A 25,762-nucleotide genomic window follows, 5' to 3' on the forward strand; every position below is an offset into this window, starting at 1 on the left:
GTGCTGGCATTTTTAAGATAGTTTGTAGACAGATTTCTAACCAATTAATTGTATTACTTGATCAGTACAGTTGGTCCTCCATCTGCCAACTTCCTCATCCAAGAATTCAACTAATCACCATACTATTATGCAGTAGTATCTATACTGAACATGTACACACTTTTTTCTTTGTCATTTCCTGAACGATACTGTATGACAACTACTTATAAAACATTTATTTTGTTAGTATTGTAAATAATCTAGAAATAATGTATACAGGAGAATGTGTATAAGTTATTTGCAAATACTACACTATTCAATGTTAAGGACTTGAATATGATTCTGGAACCACTCCCCTGTGGATTTTGAAGGCATAATGTACAGTGCTTTGCAATGAGTTCTGCTAATAAAGTACAGCTTTTAGCTGACAATTACGGTTAATTTCCATGTTTTTTTTTAAGCTGCAAGTTTGAATATGTTAACACTGAGTTGCTATAATCCAGTTAACATCACCTTTTACTTGAGTTTGAAGTAATTTGAATTAACTTATTAACTGAGATTAATCAGAAAAACATCCCAGTAAATCAGTGAAATGAAGACATGTTTATCAGGTTAATCAATGCCATTTAAACAAAAATTACTTTATAAATAGCATTTGTGGATTTTCTTTTGTATGTGAAGATCACCTCTTTTACTTATTTGCTTTGATTTACTTATTTTTCTCTGCTTTTATTTGAATGTCTGCTTCTTGTGCATTTCTATTTATACAGGTAATTTCAAAAATGTCTTAAAATTTAACTCTTTTAGGACTGAGCTTTTGAAATACTTTCAACCATGACGAAAAGAGAAGCAGAGGAGCTCATAGAAATCGAGATTGATGGAACAGAGAAACCAGAGTGCACAGAGGAAAGGTTGGTGTTTCTAAATTTACTTTTCATATTATCAGCATACCTAATTAAAAGCAAGAATCAAGCTATTGTTCTTTTGAGACCTCTTTTTTTGTTTTTTAACTAGCCTCAGCATTTTGGGGGATAATGCACTGCTTATTTCCTTTGACTTAACTGTGTTTTTTTTTTTATAAGTTTTTTTTTTTTTTTTTAAAGATTTATTTATACAAGCACTGGGTACAGTCAGAAGCGCGAGAGGGTGAGAGAATTCACCAGAGCCAGAGCGGGGAACAGAACAGGCAGAACGATGAAGTACACTGCTCAGGGGAGCAGCGGGCGTGGCAGGAGAGGTCTGCATGCCATGTGGGACTCTTGCCAGAGGCCGGGTATCGAACTGGTGCTGCAGAGGCTGTGGGCAGCTTCGCAACCCAGTGCTCAACCGCTGCGCCACCCGGGCAGGCCCTGACTTAACTATGTGTATAACTAGGTGGCAATTTAAACGAAAAGTAATGATCACAGCTGAAAGTGATCATGTAATTGATTGTGGTGGTCCTTAATCCTAGAGTGCTGTTTGATTCTGTTTCTTTTCCATTACTTTTGTTTAAAAAAGAATTTACTTCACAACCTGAATTAATTTAGCAAATACTGTAATTGATATCAACTAATAACTGTCGCAACACATGAATAAATGTGATAGAACCCACCTTGGAGAGACCACATTGTATTTGAGGAGACATACAGGCATCAGCAATTATATGCACAGTGCTAAACATATAGTACAGTGACAGGGTGTTAATAGGCAGTGGTAATGAGTTCAGAATCCAGGGAGAGAATATGTACTAATCAAGATGTGAGAGTCAAGAGGAAGTTTGTGGAAGGTAATGACTAACAGTCCATACTTTGCTGTATAAAGCAAGAGATGAGATAATATGCAGAAAATAAAAAGGTACTAAGTCATAGTAGAGGTCTTCTGAGAGTAACAGACTTGTAACATTTGCATTGGGAAAGGACAGTATTACTAAAGTTGAATAGGGCAGCAACTGCGAAGCTGCCTGCAGCCTCTGCAGCACCGGTTTGTTCCCCGGCCACCCACCAACGAGGGTCCCACTTGGCACGCAGAGCTCTCCTGCCGCCTGCTGCTCCCCTCAGCAGTGTACTTCGTCACTCTGCCTGCTCTGCTCCCTGCTCTGGCTCTGGTGAATCCTCTCACCCTCCTGCGCTTCTGACTGTACCCACTGCTTGTATAAATAAATAAATAAATCTTTTTAAATAAATAAATAAAACCTTAGATTTTTAATAGAGTTTTTCAATGTTTTATTATCCTAGCTTCTTCAGCAAAATTAAAGCTGTATATATATAAATTATAATATTACAATATTTACAATAAATTACAATATACAAATATGTATATAAATTACAATATGCTTATTGTAATTTTCAGATGTGTGCCTATACACACAGGCATTCATTCAGTCATTTATTTATTTATTTATGTAACAAATTGACTCAGAATTTAGCAGCTTAAAATCTTCGCCACTTCTTATTGCACAAAGTTTCTCAGAGTCAAGAATCTGGGAGCAATTTAGCTGGATGGTTCTGGCTCAGGGTATTCATGAGCTTCAGCTAAGCTGTCAGTCCAGGCTACTGTCATCTGAAGAAGTTGACTGGAGCTAGCGTATCTGCTTCCAGAATCACTTGGGAGACCGGTGTAGGAGCAGTTACTTCTTCACTACATTGGCTTCTCTCTGTGGCTACTTGTGATATGCTGCTGGCTTCCTCTAACACAATTGTTCTGACAGAGTATCATCAGGATGGAAGCCACAGTATCTTTTTAAATCGTTTAAGAGTCAGTATTACCAATTCTGTCTCAGTCTTTTGCACACTCAATCCACCTGCAGGGAGAAAATGGTAAAAATGAAATGTTGGTTAGATGAGGCTCATTTGGGCCATCTTGGAGCCTGACAGACGCGTATTTATTAGACACACACACAAATGGGCCACACAGCCTAATGTTTTCACTATTTGGGATTTATAGAAAGCCTTTGCAAATGTCCTGTGTTAAAGATTGTCATTACAGTGTCATCTGGGCAGTAGCTGTAAAGGGAGCAGTTGTTGCTGTTGAACTGTAGCAGGCTGTTGTGCAGGAATATGTAGATGTGAGATGTACACATTTTTTCAAGGGATAACAGTGGTGGCAACATAATATTTAAAAAATTGTTAAATGTTGAGCTTATGTAAAATAGCCCTTTAAAAATCTTTAGGGCCTCCCCTGGTGGTGCAGGAGGTTGAGTGCAGCGCTGTGAAGCTGTCCACAGCCTCTACAGCATGGGTTTGATCCCGGTGGCTGGCGAGAATCCCACATGTTGGGGCAGACCTTTCCTGTCTCGCCTGCTGCACTCCTCAGCAGTGTATTTCGGTCCTTCTGCATGTTCTGCTCCCTTCTCTGTCTCTGGTGGATTCTCTCACCCTCCTGTGCCTCTGGCCTGTATCCTCGTGCTTATATAAGTAAATAAATCTTTAAAAAAAAATTAAAATCTTTAGTAGCATCTGGTTCTATTAAAGAATTGTTCAAAAAAAAAAAAAAGAAGAATATAACCTTTGGTGTAGCTGAAGAATTTGGTAAAAATATGTAGCCAAAACACACAGTTATTTTACTCTAAATAGTAACAACTCACTATTATTTTAAAATAATTTTTATCACAATTGGTCTGTTGTATAATTTTTAATTTTTTTGAAGAAATTTAGGCTATACACAATAAATTTCATTGTATATCATACTTGAAATTTCTGTAAAAATGGAACTTGACAAATTTTTTTTAAAGATTTATTTATGCATACAAGAACTGGGGTACAGGCCAGAGGTGCGGGGGGTGAGAGGATTCACCAGGGACAGAGTAGGGAACACAACAGGTGGATTGACTGAAATACATTGCTGAGGGGAGTGGTGGGCAAGACAGGAGAGGTCTGCTGTGCCATGTGGGTAGTAGCTCCCTGGCAGGCCAGAGGCTGCAGATAGCTTCACAGTGCTGTGCTTAACCCCTTGCGCCACCAGGGAGGCCCAGAACTTGACAAATTTTTAATACATACTGTTTTTGATAACTGCAAATGGAATTTAAGTTATATTTAAATTTAAAATTGTGAAATTTAATTGAATTCCAGATTCACCAATTCAGCAACTTCTGTTTGGTCCCATATAAGAATTTACAAAAGATACTTTGCTTACTTACCAAAGACTTTATCCAAGGAATTTTTTGTTCCATGGAGTTAAAATATGAAATAATAATACAAAAGAGTCCTACCAGAGTTTTAAAGGAAGAATATGATTATGCTTTGCTGATTATGACTAGTGGTTTTCAGATTAAATTAAATAGAAAGTATCATCTATCATGTTTTCATATCTTAAGAATTACATTTGTTAAATTTGGGTAGACTATTGTCCTTTCGAGGCCAAAAAAATATCTTCACAGTAACTTGGAAATATACCATGAACATACCATCTTAAATATTGTATATGCCGCATTTATATTTGTATACACACATATGAATAGACATAATGAGATATTTTTGCAAGGGTACTTTATAAATTTTAAGGTAACATTGCTCTGTGCAAGTCAACATTGTTTGTCAAAACTATTTGGTGATGAGCCTTCCACTGTGAATAATGTCTGTGCAGAAATTAATTTCAAAGATTAGAAATGCTTAATGTTGAATTCTGTTTTGAATATATTATTTTTTCAACATACAGGATAAAAACTTGTTAACCATTATGTTCTTTAACATTTAGCATTGTAGAACAAACTTACACCCCAGCTGAATGTGTAAGCCAGGCCATAGACATCAATGAGCCAATAGGCAATTTGAAGAAACTACTAGAACCAAGACTACAGTGTTCTTTGGATGCTCATGAAATTTGCTTGCAAGATATCCAGGTAATTTTAGGGGGTGGGGTTTATCTGTGAGCATTTAAGTCTGCATTAGATATATTTTTGTTAGTCTTTTAGTGTGTAGCTCTAGCTTTTGTAACTAGATTTGATCTGTTTTATAAAATTTAAGCATTTTAAAATATTCAGGAAAATTTCATTTAAAATTACATATTAAAGATTGAGTGCTTAATCAGACATTTTTTTATTTTCACAAATATAAAATGGGAAGTTTAAATAAATTTGAATGAAAGCTTAAGGTAATGGAAAGCACTAATTAACTTTTGACTTCTTTGTGCATCAGTTTCCTCATCTTTCAAAACAAATTAGTTGACCAAATGATCTTTATAGTCCTTCCTTTATCTGTTCCAGTAGGAAGTTTTGGATAAGAATTGTATTTATTTTTTATTTTATATATTTTTTACATCATTCTTCATATTTGTACTATGTATGCTTTCTCATCTTGGTTATAGTCCCTCTGAAATTCCCACCACCCATTCACCCATGTACCATCACCATAGTCCCTTGTGCTCTTCCCACACTTGTTTTGATCCTACTTCCCCTTCCCCCCTATAGAATGACTCTGGTTTATAGTTGCCTGTTGATTTTGATATTTATTATTATTTTTTGTGAATAAGAATTTAGATACCAATGTATGTATTTCTTGGAGTCTGTTGCCATGGGAATTTAGTTGTGGTCGTAGTATAACAATATTATATTTTCAGTATATTTATAGTCATGTTTTATGGTGTTCTTTTAAGAAAATTAACATTTTTGTGTGTAAAAAGGTAGTAGACTGGATAGGATTACTCAGGTAGATTTTCTGGACTTTCCTGAAACATACTTACTAGAGTTTTTAATATTAACTTACACTGGTATATAATTGTGTCATCTTTTGGGTTGTTTTATTCTGTGCCCGCCCCTCAATGCATTAATGGAATAGCTTATTCCATTAACTATAGAACTTCTGTTTTAGTTTTTAAAAAATTCAAATCTTGTTCATCTATAATTTTTAAATAAGATTTTGATATAGAATAGGTTGAAATTGTTTTAATGAAATGTGTGCATTTTAGTTGCCATTCCAGTGGGAGGCTATTGCTCATCTAGAACTAGAGGTTGTAGGTAGGCCTGGTAATATTATAATTTTAAGATATAAAATTTTTCTTCTTTCCACTGTGAGAAGATTAATTACCACAATCATTTTGGAAGATACTCTGGCATGTAGTGGCTATCAACAAATGTGAAATACATAGTAGTTCCACCCAATGAATTGTTTCTACAAAAATCCTACCATGGTTGTGCATAGTAGCTCCAAATGTTCCAAATTTTAGATATTCCAAAATTAGATAAATTCCATAGATTGGAATTCAAGCCAACCCTTCAAAATTGGTGAATTAGAGATATATGGGCAATTTATATTTAATGAAAAAAAATTTCAGAAAATTTCTAAATTACCTCATTTAATCTTTACATTAGTCTCTAAATTGGGATCTTATAATCAACATTCTGTCCGTGTAGACAATGAGATTTAAAGAGTTTAAATCGTTTGCCCAGTGCATTCTTACAGGGGGCTGCCGTGGCATTTGACTCTGAAACTTTCATTACTAATCCAAAGCAGACTTTTAAGAATAACTCATCCCTGGATTTACTTGACTTTTTACTCATACGCGAGATAAAGGGGAGTCTGGATTTAATTTCTTTTTTTTTTTTAAAGATTTATTTATACAAGAGCCGGCGTATAGACCAGATGAGCGGGAGGGTGAGAGGATTCACCAGAGACAGAGAGGGGAACAGAACAGGCAGACTGACTGAAATACACTGCTGAGGGTAGCAGCGAGCGATATAGGAGAGGTCTGCCTTTGCCATGTGGATAGCTCCCCAGCCAGCGGGGATCGAACCAGCACTGCAGAGGCTGTGGACAGCTTCGTAGCGCTGCGCTCAACTGCCTGCGCCACCAGGGAGGCCCTGGATTTAATTTCTTAACTAATCTTTCAACTCTAGCATTTGTTGCTTCTTTTATAATACCTGATCTTAGCTAAACAGAATGAAAATATGACCTGCAAAGTATACCCCCTGACAGGTTCTTAATAAAAGTTAAATAAGTGGAAATAGACACAATTAATTGTGTCATAGAATTCAGAGCCAGCCTTGGATCTTGGACTATTTTGCTTTTCTTCCTGCCCCCTTTTCCTCAAAATAGTTTGCAGATATCAACTTCTTTCCTTCTTGGCAGTTAGTGCAGATGTGTATTTAGAGTCAGAGTGCTTGCTGCTTTAGTAATGCTTTTGTATTTTCAGGTAAATGCTGACTTGAAAGCTAATGGGGCACCAGCTGAGTTGCACTTCTTTGAGGAGTGTGACCCAGAATCAAATACCATGCTCGAGCTTTGTCCTTCTGCCAGTTCTTAGTGAGCTAGCTAGTGTATTCAGTACCTGAGAGGTCAGGTAGTAATATCATAACCTTATTTATTTAAAGTTATTATAATTTTATCAGCTGTGTGATCATAGATTTAGAGTTTTTTTTTTAATTTTTTTTTTTATAGAGGCATGTTTTATTTATTTGTTTGTTTGTTTTGTTTATACAAGCGCTGGGTACAGTCAGAAGCGCGAGAGGGTGAGAGAATTCACCAGAGCCAGAGCGGGGAGCAGAGCAGGCAGAAGGACCGAAGTACACTGCTGAGGGGAGCAGCGGGCGGCAGGAGAGGTCTGCGCGCCATGCGGGACCCTCCTCCGATGGCCGGGGAGCAGCCGGGGATTGAACCGGCGCCGCAGAGGCCGCGGGCAGCTTCGCAACCCAGCGCTCAACCGCTGCGCTACCGGGGAGGCCCCATAGATTTAGAGTTAACCTGATCTTAAATGCTTGGCTTTGGTTACCAGGGAAATAGGAAAAAAAATTATGTTAGCATATGTATATAAATTTTCCTCACTAATTAAGCCTTGCATATTTATGACCGATAGATTGCATTCTCTTCTACTTTAAATATATTTATAGAATGAACAGTTGATTTTTGGCATTATTTAAAGTTCTAGACTGCAGAGAAAACACAGCTAGAGAAAACCACCACTTAAACTCAGTTGTTTATGTTTTCTTTAATTACTACCATAGTGACTAAAATATTTTCAGCTTTGGCAAATATTTGAATATGACAACTTGGATAATTAAATTTTTATAATTACTATCCCTCATCAATTAAGTCTTGTTTATACATCCATTTATTTTAAGCGAAATGATTGCATTAAAATAACGTTACCCATTTTACCCATGTTTAGCTGGATCCAGAGCGAAGTTTGTTTGACCAAGGAGTAAAGACAGATGGAACTGTACAGCTTAGTGTACAGGTAATTTCTTACCAAGGTAAGTTACTTTCAGTGTAGTTATTTAAAAGTTTAGCTCATGTTTTTCTAATATGGGAACTCAATTTTATAAATTTTCAGTATTGCAGATGTTTGAATTACTTACTGTGATGTTATAACCAAATATCCATGCTTTTGGTTTAATTATTGCATCTGTCAAGGTGAAGCGGGTAGTAGAACACATCTTTTTGAGTTTAAAGAGGAAGGTGTATATTATACAATAATAAACATTACAGTAAATAACAGAATCACAGAGAAGGCTGCAAGAACAGTATCTAGTTGACTTTCTAAGAATGCCTCAGCCGCACTGCGAACTAGACTGCCAAAGAAGGTGCTACCCTGCAATGCTCTGGAAAATGCCAAATCCGAGACACTGCTGTAGCTACACTGCGTTTACAATGAACACACTAGCAGAATAGATGCCATGTGCCTTTTTTTTTTTTTTAAAGATTTATTTATTTTATTTATACAAGAACCAGGGTACAGGCCAGATGTGCGGGAGGGTGAGAAGATTCACCAGAGACAGAGCAGGGAACAGAACAGGCAGACTGACTGAAATATACTGCTGAGGGGAGCAGTGGGCAAGACAGGAGAAGTCTGCAGCGCCATGTGGGACCCTCGCCAGTGGCTGGGGATCAAACTGGCACTGCAGAGGCTGTGGACAGCTTCACAGCGCGGCGCTCAACCTCCTGCGCCACCAGAGGAGGCCCGCCATGTGCCCTTTTGTCACCTCCTAACGCATTTTTAAATAGAAGCTCATATCAAATGATTCTAGAGCCAAAATTGCATCTGAAACCCTAGCTACATAGAATCTAGCTTCTTTAGTACACAGAGGCATTTGCAAAGTATGTTGAGTACCCAGTCGGTCTTATCAGTCACAGTATTTTACTAATCCTGTGTTAGTGTATGAGAAAGAAAATTAGGGAACAGTTTTTTGGTGGGTTGAATTTTAGTTTTTAAAATGTGGCTGGTTGGGATTTCTAAACAGCGTTTTAGACTGATTTTAATCTCTAAACCTATGTTGCTTAATTGCTCCATGAAAGTCTGTTTAGGAAGAGTAGACTTGATGAAATTCAACTGAAAGGCTAAGGAATAAATTTTAGGAAAAAGCTTTTTCAAAAATTCTGATTATTTTATTCATGTACAGTTGATCTTTGAACAAGGAGTGTTAGGAGCACTGACATCCCTACTCCCACCCTGACTTCTGCAGTTGGTTGAATCTATGAATGTGGAACCCAAAGCTAGAAAAAAATGCAAGTATAGTTGGAGCCACACAGTCAAACCCATTTATTTTTTTCCCAAAGATTTATTTATTCATGCTTACAAGAGCTGGGGTACAGGCCAGAGGTGTGGGGGGTTAGAGGTTTCACCAGAGACAGAGTGGGGAACAGAACAGGCAGAGTGACTGAAATACATTGCTAAGGGGAACAGCAGGTGAGTCAGGAGAGGTCTGTTGTGCCATGTGGGTAGCTCCCTGGCTGGGGATCAAACTCATGCTGCAGTGGCTGCGGATAGCTTCATAGGTTGCGTCTTAACCCCTTGCGCCACCAGGGAGACCCCTAAAGGTCATTTGTATATTTTTAAAAAATGTTTTGTTTTTACACTAATGAATAATGATACATTTCTTTATAATATATTAGTTTTTCATGGATGGTTGCAGTTGAGTTTTGCTTTTTCTTCAACAGCATTTTGGTTAAATTTGATCTAGATTAACCAAATCAATGAGCAAACAGTAACTGTTAAGTACTATAATTGTTTCTTAGAGCTGTCATCTTAATAGAAGTATCTGAAGTTGTTTCTTAAATTGTTTATTCTTTTTTGGGTATCTTAACGAATTGGGTTTTCATTCACTTGAAAATGAAAATAAGAATTTTTTGGTGTGAATTTAACAGACTCAGTATCTTCATTTGTTAGACATGTACCTTGCCTTTTAAAAAGGAGAAAGCAGTCAGTAAGTAGTTTTAATTTGCTTAGAAGGACTTTTTTAAAGTCTTGAGGCTGGGTAGCTATCTAATGATGCACTTCCTAGTCTAACTTCTATTTTCTATTCCATGTTGGTACTGTTTTTCAAATGTTTATAGGTAGGTGTGTGTTAGGGGTGGGGTAGTTTTTAAATTAGACTTAGAGAAGAGTTGCAAGAGTAGTAAAAGATTCCTGGATATCCTTCACTCAGACTGCCCAGATGTTAACTTTCATTATATTTGCTTTATTCTCTGTTCTCAACTTTTTTTTGTATATTAAAGAATTAATTGCCAAAATAATCATCTTCTATCCCTAAATATGTCAGCATGTGTTCCATTCCCCCCCCCCAAAATTTATTTATTTATTTATTTATTTATTTATTTATTTAAACAAGTACTGGGTCCAGTCAGAAGCGTGGGAGGGTGAGAGAATTCACCAGAGCCAGAGCGGGGAACAGAACAGACATATGGACGAAATACAATAAGGGGAGCAGCAGGCAGCAGGAGAGGTCTGCACGCCATGGCCAAGTGGGACCCTCGCCCGGCGGCTGGGGATCTAACAGGCACTGCAGAGGCTGCGGGCAGCCTCGCAACCCAGCGCTCCACTGCTGCGCCACTGGGGAGGCCCTGTCAGCATGTGTTTTCTAATAACAAGGAGTTCTTTTACATGACCATAGCACAGTAATCAAAATCAGGAAATTAATAGTGACACAATACTGTCACTTTATCCACCAATATTCTGTTAAACTAGTCTGCTTATCATTTAATAGGAGTCTGTTAATTCTTTAGACATACTGATAAAAATATTTTAAATGGAGCTTGTTCTATCATTTGAGAATACACAAGCTAAGTAAAATTTTATTTTTCAGTTATTTTCATTTATGTTTACTTTTGTTTTTTAATTCACTGCTAAGGAATTGAGCCAAAGTTAAACATCCTTGAAATTGTTAAACCTGCGGAAACAGTTGAAGTAGTTATTGATCCAGATGCCCACCATGCTGAAGCAGAAGCACATCTTGTTGAGGAAGCTCAAGTGATTACTCTTGATGGCACAAAACACATTACAACCATCTCAGATGAAACCTCAGAACAAGTGACGAGATGGGCTGCCGCCCTAGAAGGTTATAGGAAAGAGCAGGAACGCCTTGGGATACCCTACGGTAATAAAACACATAATTACATATTCTACATAATTGCTTGTTAGGTGGAATAATAAGAATTGAATTTGGCATAGAAAACACTAGAGTGAATAAGTTACTTCTTTTATATGTAGAATTTTTAGAAAAAATGTTAATTTTCTGTATCTTTTGTTGGGTAGAAGGACTGTAATGTACATGATGGATAAATGGTGTCATGGATCTGGGGATAACCAAGAAATTAAAAATAAAATAACTGTCCTTGGGCTATCTACAGTGTAGCAGGGGGGGACGATAGAGAAAAGAGATAATTGCCATAAAAGGTACATGTTTTTAAAGTGCCATTAACTTGTATGCAGGAAACCTGCTATTAGAATCTCCGAGAGATCATAGTGGCCTTAGGGGACATTGGAGAAGGGCTTACTATAGCCAAGCGATTGGACAGAGAAAGAGATTCCAGAAAATATGCAGGCAAAACTTACAAGTAGGAGGAATGTACTTGACCAGTAAGATTTAGTGGGTAAAGAGTTATTCTCTAGCATTCTAGAATGGTTTATCATTATAGAAATGGCGATGGAAAATAAATGTGGTATGTGGTATACATTAGAGCAAGTAGAGACTAAAGGAAAGATAAACAAGATCTTAATTATTGTAGTTTAAGTATGACTGGGTGGCAGTGTCAAGGTTAACCTAGTCAGGGTGATATTTATGGAAAGTAATGAATGAAAACAGGGATGAGAGCAAACAACTAATTGATGGATTATGTGTAATTAGAAAGGAAATTTAGGTATTGATCTGACTTCTCAAATTTGGGTTACTAGGGCAATAATATTGATAAGAATTGACTATAGCATCATTACATATTTAGTGGAATGCATATGCCAGGTACCTTGTTATCAGTGGTGTGAATGACAGACAATTCATGCCTTCTAAAACTTAGTTGGAAAAGTAGGGGTGCCTGGTATTGGAAAGATTTCTCAAGGAAAAGTGCTAATAGTACTTGATTTTGGAGTATTAGTACATATTTAACTGGAGATAGTCAGAAAATAGTTTCAAGGTCACCAAGATTTCGACTGCAGACAAGATGTTTTCTGGTCCTCAAATTGATTTTGAATAACCAAGACAGTATCTGTGTTCTCTGATGAAGAGAGAGAAAATGGAAAAGAATGCAACATAAAAGACTGGTTCCTGGACCTTGTAAGCATTTAGGGTTGAAGAAAAGGAAGAGAACATGGAACAGTTGAAGAGAGAAGAGGGAACTAAGAACAGCGTATACTGTTGAAGAGAGAAGAGGGAACTAAGAACAGCGTATACTGTCACTGAAATTGAGAGTTTTAGATGGTCCTAAGTCCCAGTGCTGAGAGAGTCAAAGACTGCCGACTGAGCAATATCTATTAAATGTGGCAGTCAGAGACTCATGGGTAGATTTAGATGAAAGTAGCTGTGGAGTTGGAGAGATAGCTGAATTAGAAGAAATGAGTAGATCTTATAGAAATGGGGAAAACTAAATGGTAACTTTGATGGGGGGCAGGGGGAAGAGTGTTGGGCCAATAAAGAAACAATGTTGAAGGGTCAAGGGCTGGTGGTGTATTTGTCGATAAAATGGTGTGAAACTGGCAGGAGAAGGGGCGGATTAAAGAAGCGAAAGAGAGTGGTTGTTTATTGGATCATGACAAGGTAGAAGAGCTCACTGTGAAGGAGAATATATATCTGCTCCTCGGAATGGTTCAGAATATTGAATTATTTATTTTTGAAACGTGGAAGCTAGATGGGCGATCTTCTTGACATTAGTAAGTTTGGAGTCATCTCATGAGGAGAAATGTTTAGGACAGAAAGAAACAAAAATGTTAGGAGTAATATATATATATATATATATATTTTTAAATCTGTGTTTCATGGCTTTTTTTTTTTTTAAGGATTTATTTATTTATTTATTCATACAAACACTGGGTACAGTCAGAAGCGCGGGAGGGTGAGAGAGTTCACCAGAGCCAGAGCAGAGAGTAGAACAGGCAGACTGACGATACACTGCTGAGGGGAGCAGTGGGTGGCAGGAGAGGTCTTCGCGCCATGTAGGACCCTCCTCCCGTGGCCGGGGAGCAGCTGGGGATCGAACCGGCGCTGCAGAGGCTGTGGGCAGCTTTGCAACCCAGTGCTCAACCGCTACACCACCAGGGAGGCCCAGGAGTAATATTTTACAGACCCCAGAGGTTCTAATTCATACTGTATACTTTATTTATTCATTCATTCATTCATTTATTTGTTTGTTTATCTATCTATTTATTTTAAAGATTTATTTATTTATTTATACAAGCACTGGATATAGTAAGAAGTACAGGAGGGTGAGAGAATTTCAGAGCGGAGAGCAGAACAGGCAGAGTGATGAAGTACACTGCTGAGGGGAGCAGCGGGCAGCAGGAGAGGTCTGCGCGCCATGTGGGACCCTCACCCAGTGGCCAGGGATCGAGCTGGCACTACAGAGGTTTTCAGGCAGCTTTGTAACCCAGCGCTCAACCGCTGTGCCACCGGGGAGGCCCATACTGTATACTTTATTTATATATTTATTTTCTAAAGATTTATTTGTTTGTTTGTTTGTTTATACAAGCACTGGGTACAGTCAGAAGCACGGGAGGGTGAGAGAATTCACCAGAGCCAGAGCAGGGAGCAGAGCAGGCAGAAGGACCGAAGGACACTGCTGAGGGGAGCAGCGGGCGGCAGGAGAGGTCTGCGCACCACGTGGGACCCTCCTCTAGTGGCCGGGGAGCAGCCGGGGATCGAACCGGCGCTGTAGAGGCTACGGGCAGCCTCGCAACCCAGCGCTCAACCGCTGTGCCACCGGGGAGGCCCATACTGTATATTTTAAATAAGTGCCTTCAGCATCCATATAAACCTTTCCCGGCTCCCTGAATCCAGCACAATCTGAGCCATTAAGATGGCATACTCTCACTTGTTATTGGCATCCTCCCTGATACATATTTTAGGTCATAGCTCTTTCTATATTCCTCACTTGCTTGGGGAAAAAACCTGTCTGGATTTTATGTGTATGTATATATATATATATATATATATATATATATGTTTATTTGGATGGTAAGTTAACTGTAAATGACTTAATGTCTAAGATGGAACTTGGCTAATTTTTTTTTTTTTTTTTTTAAAGATCCTATACAGTGGTCCACAGACCAGGTCCTGCACTGGGTGGTTTGGGTAATGAAGGAATTCAGCATGACTGATATAGACCTCACCACCCTCAATATTTCAGGAAGAGAGTTATGTAGTCTCAACCAAGAAGATTTTTTTCAGCGGGTGCCTCGGGGAGAAATCCTTTGGAGTCATCTGGAGCTTCTTCGAAAATGTATAAAATTGAAGTTATTATCTATTTGCATATTACTCTTTAATTTTATTTCTTTATAACTTTGTTTTCATCTTAATTATTCATTGGTAATAGCAATAATAATTAATACTAAGCTGTATAAGACTATGCTGGGAATTATACATGTATTATATTATTTAATCCTTTGTATTAATGCCACAAGTCATTACTTTCCTTATTTTTTAGATAGGAAGCTGAGGCTTAGAGTGTCCCACAAGGTCACAGAAGCAGGATCCAAACCCAGGCTAATTAATTCCAGAACCTGAGGTCTTAAGTGAGAAGCTGTGCTCTACACGTAGCTCTTTTCATATATTCTAGTCATTGACTTCTGTTTTCTCACTTAGTTCATCCATTTATTGCTCATCTTATAGAAATTTAAGGCTGTTCACAGATGGCTTCCCTCTCATTTTCATTGTGAGAGTGTTAAACTTTTTAAACTTCTTTTAATTGAATGGTGTCTTAAGAGAAAGGTGAAGTATGCCGTCCACCATCTTGAATTGGAAGCCACTGGTTACTACTTTCCCATGCTATCCCAAGGACATTATTATTATTGACTATGCAGAAATGAGAAAGGGCTGGCTGTCTTAAAAAAAAAAAAAAAAAAAACTCAAATTATTATGTTTGAGTTTTAATCCACCTTGTTTTTTAGTAACTAAGACTATTTTAGTGGTCACTCATTCCCTAACACTGAGATTTAAATGAGAAAAGCTAGCCAGACCTACATCTACATATTTTTCAGAATATGTGAACAGGACAAACTCTGCTTTTGTAATGGTTATGGATGAAAATGTAACTGGCAGTACCCAGTAAGGGGACAGCTTGGTGGAGAGATTTTCCGCAGTCATTTATAAATGCTTAGGGTTCTCTTCCAGGGAACATTCTCTGCTGTTGGATAAGAAATGAGCTCTGGAGAGAGCTTTCCTTCATGACTTATATCTGTAGTTTCTTTCCTGTATGAATTATCTTAAATTTTAGGGAGGGGGGAAGTTATCTATGACACTGGAGGCCACTAAAGTTATTATTACTCTCATTCCCTTCTCAGGGTTTATTTCCAGTTTCAGGTCATGTTAGATAAAATAAGTTGAATGTTCTGGGTAAAGGTTTGTCCTTGGTTTCACAGGTTTCTTCTCTGCAGAGCTTTTCAGATGAATAAGGTAAATTCTGAATTGTTTCAGGTTTTTAACATGTGAGTCATGTTTACTGAAACATTTTCTTATAGGAACTCAAGAATAGAACAAGGACAGTGCAGTTTATTTTTCCACAGTTCATGGTTTTCACTGTCTGTCAGGTCAACACTTGCGTGGTAGTTGTCTCTTTCTGGTTCTCCTAATGCTTCTCACACTTTAAAGCTCATTCAGAGACTTTTCCTTGTACTGAGGGGAGGTGAGTCTTATTTGTCTTTCCATGGCCATGCGGTAGATTGGGTCTTCTTCAGAAAAGCTCTGCTCTGGAATTGTTTTGTTCTCAAAAGAAACAAAGCCCCACAGCCTAGAGTAGGAATTCCCTGCCTGTTCAGCCCTGATTCTCTTGCTCTGCCTTAGCAAGGAAATCCCATCTGGTTTGGGAATCTAAGATTTCGTTTAGGAGTGGGCAGGATGATGTATAAGGCTATTTCTGGCAGACTTTCTTTAATTCACAAGCTTCTCTTGTCAGAACAGGCTCTTTTGAAATCAGTCTAGTTCTCTGGCCCCTCTTGTATAGTGAAATCTACAGCTTATTTGAAAGGCACTTACTCACCTAGCATCTGCAGTCCATTCCTCCTCAATGATCTTTCACAAAACGCTACTGAACAGGTGAGCTTCAGATATTTATGTTAGATTACCCACCAGAGTTCTCCTGAAATCCCCTTGTCTTGATATTTCATCCAAATTCTACACATGGGAAAGGTTATTAGGAAATGTTCCAGTACTTCCAGCTCTGATGTGCTTATTGGTGTGAATATCTGACTTTCAGAGTCAAAAATGACAAAGGTCTCCATTTGCTAAGGGCATTTGTAGGAAAAAGAGTTGTTTTATACATGTAGTTTCTTCATAAAATGGCTCCACTATCCCTCAGAGCTTTGCCTCTTTGGATTCTGCTTCCTTTATGCATGGCCAGGAGTTGAAACTCCAGAGGACTTTGACGACTGCTATGTGGTCTTAAACCAAACTTTCAAAAATCTTGGTTTCTGTGTTGTGCCTTCTATCTTGACTTCCCAGGAAAGAGACCAAACCATTCAGGAAAGAAGGGCTTAGAAGCTGATCTTTCAGTGTTTGGTCAGGCCTGTGCAGTGTGATGGAAACACTCTTGCCTCTTTTTAGGCTAGTCGCTGGCTTTTTCATTTATAGTCATAAATGGAAACATTTCAATTTGAATATCACTTTGCCTCTTCAAGGCACTTACAAAATTTTGCAGAAAATCTACCACAATGTAAGGCATGGATGTTTCTTCAAGAGAGAGATTCTTGGGAAAGAACGCTAAAAACTAGGCTTTGGATGAAATAATAGACTAGCATCTTGAATTTACTGAAAAGTTAACTATTTTCAGACACTGTGCTTCTTCAAAGTATTTTCCTTTTATCCTCACAATAGCATCTTGTGATGGTAGGTGAAAATACCTCATTTAAACATGAAGAAACTAATGTATGGAATAACTTACCAAAGTCACACCAGTGACTGAATGCTAAGATCACAACCCAGATCTATCTGAAGCTTGTCCCATGTAGTTGTTTAAACTCCCCCTTCCCCAACTCAGGACTCCCAAAAAAAACCCATCTGATAGATGGGATTTGGATTTTGTTTTAGTTCCCCTGTCCTTTCCCACTCCATGTGTCTGACCCTGCTGGTCTGGCACCTTAAGGAGACCCACGTTGGGAGCCCAGGCTCCAAGACTGGTTTGATTGCTGGTGGGTACAATTCAAGAGAGAAGCATTCAGTCTCTGATGGGCACTAAATAGATAAAGACTGGGAAGGGCAACTCCTGTTTGAGAGGTGAAGAATAGGATGGGTGGGGAATAGCAACGGATGAGTAATGACTGGTTCTTTACAGGGGTCTATCAGGACCACCTACATTGTCGATCTTGTTAAGAGCTACGTATGTAGACATGCTAAATTATTTTGTTAATTTGTGACATTTAGGGTGGCTACAATTTTAGTGAAAATGTTAGTGTTAAAAAGGAACATTTATATAAATTAAAGCAATTTTATTCAAAGATGAATGTTGAACAGATTAGATTTTGAAAATCTTTTAAATGATCTTGAGAGGGAGCCTTTCCCTTGAGAGTGAAGAATGTATATCTAAATTTCAGTACTATGCTCATTTTGATCTAATCTTCAAGATTTCCCTGTTTTACATGGTTTATATATACTAAATATACTTATGTTTAGAAAACCATGGTTCTCTCAATAACTTTACTGAACACTTAAAAAATGGGAGCTTTTCCTTGATATATTTTTTCCTTATAAAGTAAGCTATAACGTGTTTTTAGGTTATGACAGTGTGTTTCAGTTGTTTAATGTTTAGCTATTTATTTGGTTTTTGTTTTAATTGTGGAGTTCCTTTTTATTTTTTTTTTCCTGTAGAATTCCTTTTTAAAGGATTATAATTACTGGAGTTATTGGTTTATTGGATTGGGGTTTGCATTTTGGGTTTTAAATATTAACAGATTTTTTATATGTTCTTCAGATGTATTGGCAAGCCAGGAACAACAGATGAATGAGATAGTTACAATTGATCAACGTGAGTATTCATGATCATAATTTGGCTCATTTATCAATAAGAAATCTGTTTTGTACTGCCAGGTAGTAAAAAGAAAAACCAGTTTTTTAATTTTAATAAAGTCTTTTAGTTATACAAGAATTAAGGTTAACTAGCATCTGTGCATACTATGAAGAAATAAAATTTTATGCATCAAGTTTACCTGTTGTAGATCCCTTTTTTTTTTTTTTTTTTTTTAAAGATTTGTTTATTTAGACAAGCAGTAGGGTACAGACCAGATGCACGGGAGGGTGAGAGAATTCACCCGAGACAGAGCAGGGAGCAGAACAGGCAGAAGAACCAAAGTACACTGCTGAGGGGAGCAGCAGGCGCAGCAGGAGAGGTCTGCCTAGCCATGTGGGAATCTCCCTGGCCAGCCGGGAATTGAACCGTTGCTGCAGAGGCTGAGGACAGCTTCAGAGCGCTGCACTCAACCCGTTGCGCCATGGGGGAGGCCCAGATCCCATTTTAAATGACCATACTGGATTTAATGTTTATTATTCTATGCATATTTGATATTTTTACCAACTAACCATAAGCACTTTACAATATTGTTTTTGTTTTGCACATGTTTGGTAAAATAATATACTGTGCACATCCTTCCTTAACCTTTAACAGTTAACTTGAGATTCATATTAATACTTGCAGTGCCATCATTTTATTTCACTGCTGTTTATTAATGTTAAAACTTTGTGAATATCATTGAATGAGTAAAGAATGTGTGTTAGATTCTCTGGTTGAGTGTCATAGGGTTTCTACTCTTTCACCTTTACTAGGTAATACCAAGGTTTTTCTCAAAGTGGTGGTATAAGGTTGAACTTCCATCAGTAGTAGAACTTTTCATTAGTTCTTTGTTTGGTACATATGCCGCTAAGTTAATCGAAAGTAAGGAGACCAACTTTTCATTAAAAGTCACAAACTATGTTACAAATATATAATACTTATCCTCTGACCTTTTTTTGTGATTTTGTTCAAGACTTGTGGATTAAGGCTTTTTTGAAGTGAGACCATGTGTTAATTAGAGGGGCATTAGTTAAACTAATTGCATTTTATGTCATTTAGTAATATTTTTCCACTGGTGGTATTGGAAGGATAAAACCTTTCCCTCTGTCTTTACAGCTGTGCAAATTATCCCAGCATCAGTACAGTCTGCTACACCAACTACCATGAAACTTATAAATAGTAGTGCAAAGGCAGCTAAAGTGCAAAGAGCTCCAAGGATTTCAGGAGAAGATAGAAGTTCACCTGGGAACAGAACAGGTATTTCTGCATTATCATCTGGTATTTGTAAGTTTTTTCAAATTATATTTTGTTTAATTTCACTGTACAAAAATGCAAATATGGACTGTTTTTTCGGCAATGCTTAGACATTTGTAAAAAACATTTGTATCTTTAGCACAGCTAAGATATGAGTGATAGGAGAGAACCTGTTCCTTTTTTCCCTCTTAATTCATAACACTGTTGTCATGCTTGTCTTTCTTGTCAACTCAGGAAACAATGGCCAAATCCAACTGTGGCAGTTTTTGTTAGAGCTACTCACTGACAAGGATGCTCGAGACTGTATTTCTTGGGTTGGTGATGAAGGCGAGTTTAAGCTAAATCAGCCAGAACTGGTTGCACAAAAATGGGGACAACGTAAAAACAAACCTACAATGAACTATGAGAAACTCAGTCGTGCATTAAGGTAAGGAGTTTTTTTTTGACACCAATCTAAAAAATGACTTCTTACTGTAGGCATGAACGTTGTTATATAATGATGTAAAATACATGATTTTTCATGAGATGTTTACATGTCTTTAAAAAAGCTAAAGATTTCATACTTAGGTTAAAAATGACTTTTTGAAAAGATCTTGGGTAAATTTGAGACAGTTTTCTTAAGATTTCTTTCTTACCGGATTTTAAAATATGCACAACTGTTGAAAACCAACATGGTCATTTTTTCAGGATTCTTTTTTGTAATAGGTAGATATTTTCATTTGCATAGGGGAATTGAGCATAAATTTTAGCAAATATACAGATTGTTTATTTTTGTAATTAGATGGAAAAATTGACCCATTTTTGTTTTTTCTCTCTGCATTCTGCTTGAATCTGAATATCCAACTTTGATACTATGAAGTTGAAATAGAATAAAATTATTTGTAATTTTCATATGTAGCATGAAATTTTTTTCATGATTACTGTTAGAAATTATGCTTATACTACAGTAATGGAAATTCATTATATGCATTTAAATATCTGAGAATTATGATACATAGGAATAATCAAGGAGTTATCTATTTTTTTTATCATGAATACAGTGTAGGTGTTCTGCAGTATACCTCTGTTTCTGAGTAGTATGCTATTAATGCTCTCTTTCCAAGTAATGTTTTACTTGGACATTGTGAATTTCACACTGAGATTATGATTTACCTCTTGTCACTATCTACACATACCTTTTCCATCTACTCATCCCAGTGCAGTTATAAATTACATAGAAATTTTGGTTAGATCAGTATTCATTGTTATAGGATCATGGCCATGTAAGTACTGTTTCATAGTTTACCAGGATTGGTTTTTTTTTTTTTTTTTTTTCAGAATGCCCATTTGTTTTCCCTTGCATTGATAAGTAATCATCAAAATGCTTTCTATTCAGTGTGTTAATTATTCAGTTTCACTTTCCCAACTATCTAAGGATCCTTTTCATGTAATCAGAATTAAAACACTCATTTTCGATAGTAAAATGATTGTGGTCATACCAGTCCCCTCAAGATTGCAGATTATTAAAATTAATAACTAATAATTAATAAGTTGTCTCTTCTTCCCAGATTGACAAGTTTCACTGTGGGAAAGGTCTGAACAAGTTTTTTCATAGAAATTGATGAGATAAACTGTAAAATTTATATGGGAATATAAAGTATAGTGATAACCAAGATTCCTGAGGAAGACGCCACAGTGGAAGGACATGTTGTCCAGGATTTGAGATGCACTATGAAATGGTTTACTGAGGATAGACAAGTAGACAGAGACTAGATGGCCCAAATAGAGCCAAACACATAGGTAAAGAGGGCTGTAGTGAGAAGACACATGCGGAAAAGGCCTCCTTTTCAGTGAGTGCTGCTAAGACAATTGACTGTACGTTTGGGGAAGGTGAAACTTGACCCTTCCTTTTACCATACCAAAAAATCAGTTCCATGTAGCTAGTAGCTCAGAATGTGAAAAATAAAATAGGAAAGAGTCTAAAACTGTCTCCATCACTTTATGGCGAAAGATAGTAAACAGAACCAAAAGCACTGATCGTTAATGAAAGATCAGTAAATTGGACTACATTTAAATGAAAAAATTGTGCTCATCACAAGTTTTCATCAAGAGAGTACAAGGCAAGCCACATACACCCGACCATTAGGTTCACATCTTGACTAGCTAAAGAAACTCTTATAGATCCGGTGGGGGGTGGGGAAGAATGAATAAATGGGCAAAGAAAATTAGATACTTTAAGTTATTGATTATTCAAATGATAAATGAATGTATGCCAAGGTGTATTAGTAATCAGGGAAATGCAATGTAAAACCATGACAGAATGATCCAGCACACACCCTAGTATGACTACAATAAAACTGATTGCCAATAAGAAGTGTTGGTGAGGATACAGAGTAGTAGGAATGTAACTTGTAACCCAGCTGTTTTTCTCCTAAATATTTACCAAAGAAAGATGTTTGCATATGGTCACACAAGTTCACAGCAGCATTATTTATAACATCTCCATACGGGAAACCATTCAAATATCTATGAACAACAGACTACATAAATAAATTGTAGTAAACAGAAGGATACTTGACATAAAAATGAACTTTTACAAGCATGGATATGGATGAATATCACATAAGTAATGTTCAGTGAAAGAATCCAGACCCAAAATCAGGAAAACAAAATCACCACATTTAGGGATGCATGTTTGGGTGACAATACACAAATTAAAGCAATGAAATTGCTATCATGAAACAGGATCATTTACCTTTTGGAATGAAGGAGGGATGATGATTGGAGGGCTGTGGAGGGACTTTGGGGTGTTGGCAGTGTTCTATTTCCTGAAGTCACAGTTCATAGGTGATTGTTCATGTGTAATTTATCGCTGAGCTATTTACTTTTGTTTCCTTTCTGTTTGTGTAATATATTTTACAATTTAAAAGGTCTAAAAAAAATACAAGTTTCCCCAAAAAAGACGAAAGAAATCACACCCCCTGAAATACAGGTATTGTGTACCTTTCTGCGTCACCTTTCAGAGAGGGAGCAGATGCTATTATGAATATTGTTATTATGGTTGGTTAGTTGTGCATTTACTAGCGTAAAGGAAATATTAGTAAAATTATAACTTGCATGTTTTTTATCACCTCTTATTAAGAATATTAAGGTTATATCAATTCCATATTCTCTGTTGAAATATGAAACCACTTTCCTTCTTCATGTTCCTTTTTCTCCACGTCTGCTTGTTGCATCCTTCGATATTGTGCAGAAATTGTCTTTAAGATTTCTGTTTAACAAGCAATTGGTGGTTTGTGCACTGAGATGGCAAGTCTATATTAATGTAATTGGCACAAAAGGAACACAAGACCCAATTTGGTATACTGGGAAATAAACTTACTAGGAAAGTGAACACAACTATTAAATACTTTTGCTATTCTAGAATTAGGGAAAGATGACATAATTTGACGCATATAGGTCAGTCTTTTCTTAATAGACTTGATTAAACTGAGTAACTCTTACAATGAAATCCTGCTAAATGTAATAGTTTCTACCAGTGGTACTTTTGCAAATAGTCATTTCTTTTGTCACTGCTCTTTGTCAGATGGGTTGAAATATGTGGTACAATTTTAGAACAATGCAAGCCCAGGAAAGTCTTGATTCACCTTTTTTTCCTACTGGAATTGAATGTGCGTGAGGGTAAATACAGGGTTCTAAAGTAAATACAAACCCATTTCCATACAAAAGCAGCAGTGAAGTAGACTTCTAGAGTCCCCAAATATGCCTGTGTAGGTTTAGAAACATTGTGACTTTGTGATACCGTTGCCTATTTCTCTGTGTCCTCTTAACTGTTATACCTATACTTTTGAGGCTCCCATATTAGGTTTGGAGAATTTCTCTAAAAGGAAAGACTTTGCATATAAAAATGATAAAGGTTAAGATATGGCTACATAATAAAAGATTTTATATAAAATAAGATATGCATATTAAAAATGCCTTCATGTTACATGGGTTAGTATAGCATATATTTCGTAGAGGGCTCTCCAGTGATCGTGTTTAGTGATTTTTCAAAGATAATCCTTTTAATTTTCAGTTCTGTGAGCACAAGTATTGTTTTGAACCGTATCTTGTAGATGAGAGGAGTAAAAGTTTAGGGAAAATGTTGCCTTATGATCCCAAAGGTAGTGAGTGGAGGTGCTAGATTTTGAGTCTGCGCATTCTGACTCCAGGACCTTGTTCTTAGGCTCCGTTATTGCGCCACAGGTTTTTGCCTTTGTTTAATGTTTACTTTAAAATCAGTGATTCATCATGACTGTTGAAAATATGCCTTGAAAATTTAGTACATAAAGTTTTGGACTGTTGAGCATCGATATTTTAGTAAAAAATTAAATTTTTGTCTTTGATAATAATATTGAAATTTCTATGTAACTTCACAATTGAAGTGCTGTTGTGGTGGATGCATTGCTCTACTAGGCTCTTGTCTGAGTAGTCTGAGGGGCTGTTTAAGAAGTTCAGATGGATTTTTTTGTATAGTTCTAATATGTTTTTCTCTTTTAAAAGGTATTATTATGATGGGGACATGATTTGTAAAGTTCAAGGCAAGAGATTTGTGTACAAGTTTGTCTGTGACTTGAAGACTCTTATTGGATATAGTGCAGCAGAGTTGAACCGTTTGGTCACAGAATGTGAACAGAAGAAACTGGCAAAGATGCAGCTCCATGGAATTGCCCAGCCAGTCACAGCAGTAGCCCTTGCTACTGCGTCTTTGCAAACAGAAAAGGATAATTGAGCCCAGGACCTTCTGGGAGTCCGAGGTCTTTCTTAAATATTAGAGCAAGTACTGCTCACACCTTTATTACTGAATTTGAATTTTCTTTTATTTCTAGACTGTACAATCTGATGCATGATTTTTTTATAAATATTTCATACTCTTGTGAATTTGGATCTTTTTACTTTGAGCATATATTTTAGAATATGTGTATGTTAAAGGATCACCACAATGTCTTCAGCGTGAAGGTCAGGGTCATTGTGGGATAGTTTGTTAACAGTCAGGAAAGCTAAACTGGTCAGTATTAATGTCTAGCCCTACCAAAAATAGCCAGTAGCATCTGAGGATGAAAAATGAAGTATCTTCAGGAAACAGTCTGGCTTAACTATTTTTGAAAATATATTTTTCCTCTCTGCTGCTTTAGATGTTGCTTTACGTAGAACCAGAAAATGGAATTTTTCACAGCTAAGGCATGTGTGCCTGTTTCATCTAATCAAGCAGAGCTAAAATATTCAAAATTATAATATTAATAAATTACTAAACTAAGAATATCAAGTTATTAATTTATATATTTGCAAGCAGAGGACAGTAAGTTGACTCACAGAAGAGCAGTGCTGAAGAAGGAGATCCAGGTTTAAATTTGGCTTAACTTAAGCTAATTTTAAGGATTTTCTGTATAGCTTATTCATAATGTCAGGCCAAGAATTTAAATTATTTCAAGAGAGGCATTTAATTCTAATAAACCAACTACTACAAAAATTCTGAAATGATCTCTGTTTTTCCCGTCAGAGATTTAAAAAACTGAAAAAGGTATATACCTTAGCCAGTAAATAAAAGTTTGGTTTGGTTTGGTATGGCTTCTTTTTTAAAAAAAAAAAATTATAGTGCTGGTTTATCGTGCAAAAGCAGCTTATGTTTTTTTCATTGTGATTCTGATGAAATGAAGACTTTAACATATCAGCAGTACCTTACCTTTCAACCACATTAGTCAATTACTTACAAGTAGTTTTAAAAGGAAAATGTGACCTCCAGTTGAGGAAGTCTTCTCTTTAAGGAAAATTTCCCGCTTAATTTTTCCCTTTTGAATATTATATATATGTGAGTATACAGTGATCTGTATACATGTCAAAATCACCACTTGGGGTGTGTGTGTCTTTATATGTAGACATATATAGACACAGTCATGTATACACATACATAGGAAGGTGGTGATATTCAAAAGGAAACATACTTCAAAAGATATAAGGCTATTTCTAAAATTCCTTAAAAAGTTGATTAATTCCTATATATATGAAACTACTTACCACAGCTAACACTAAACAGAAATGGCTAGAAATGTCTTTCTTGCTCACTTACTGGCTTCCTTGCTTTTTTTCTTTTTGTGGTCTGTTTTAAGGTATTATGTGCAAATCATGATATGAGATACTGGCAA

At 36.8% G+C, this 25,762-nt stretch overlaps 1 protein-coding gene across 1 annotated transcript; it reads left to right on the plus strand.

Moving 5' to 3' along the window:
- Positions 1–813: 813 nt before the first annotated feature.
- Positions 814–24,351, plus strand: GABPA (GA binding protein transcription factor subunit alpha; the record flags this gene model as incomplete). Its single annotated transcript, XM_084230997.1, has 9 exons — positions 814–890; positions 4,651–4,795; positions 8,056–8,140; positions 11,015–11,260; positions 14,397–14,591; positions 18,273–18,326; positions 19,464–19,604; positions 19,836–20,028; positions 24,123–24,351. The coding sequence occupies 9 exons, from the start codon at positions 814–816 to the stop codon at positions 24,349–24,351; spliced, it is 1,365 nt and encodes a 454-aa protein (XP_084087123.1).
- Between the last annotated feature and the right edge of the window lie 1,411 nt (positions 24,352–25,762).

Source organism: Talpa europaea (assembly GCF_964194135.1).
Source record: "Talpa europaea genome assembly, chromosome: 4".
NCBI classification, from domain to species: domain Eukaryota; kingdom Metazoa; phylum Chordata; class Mammalia; order Eulipotyphla; family Talpidae; genus Talpa; species Talpa europaea.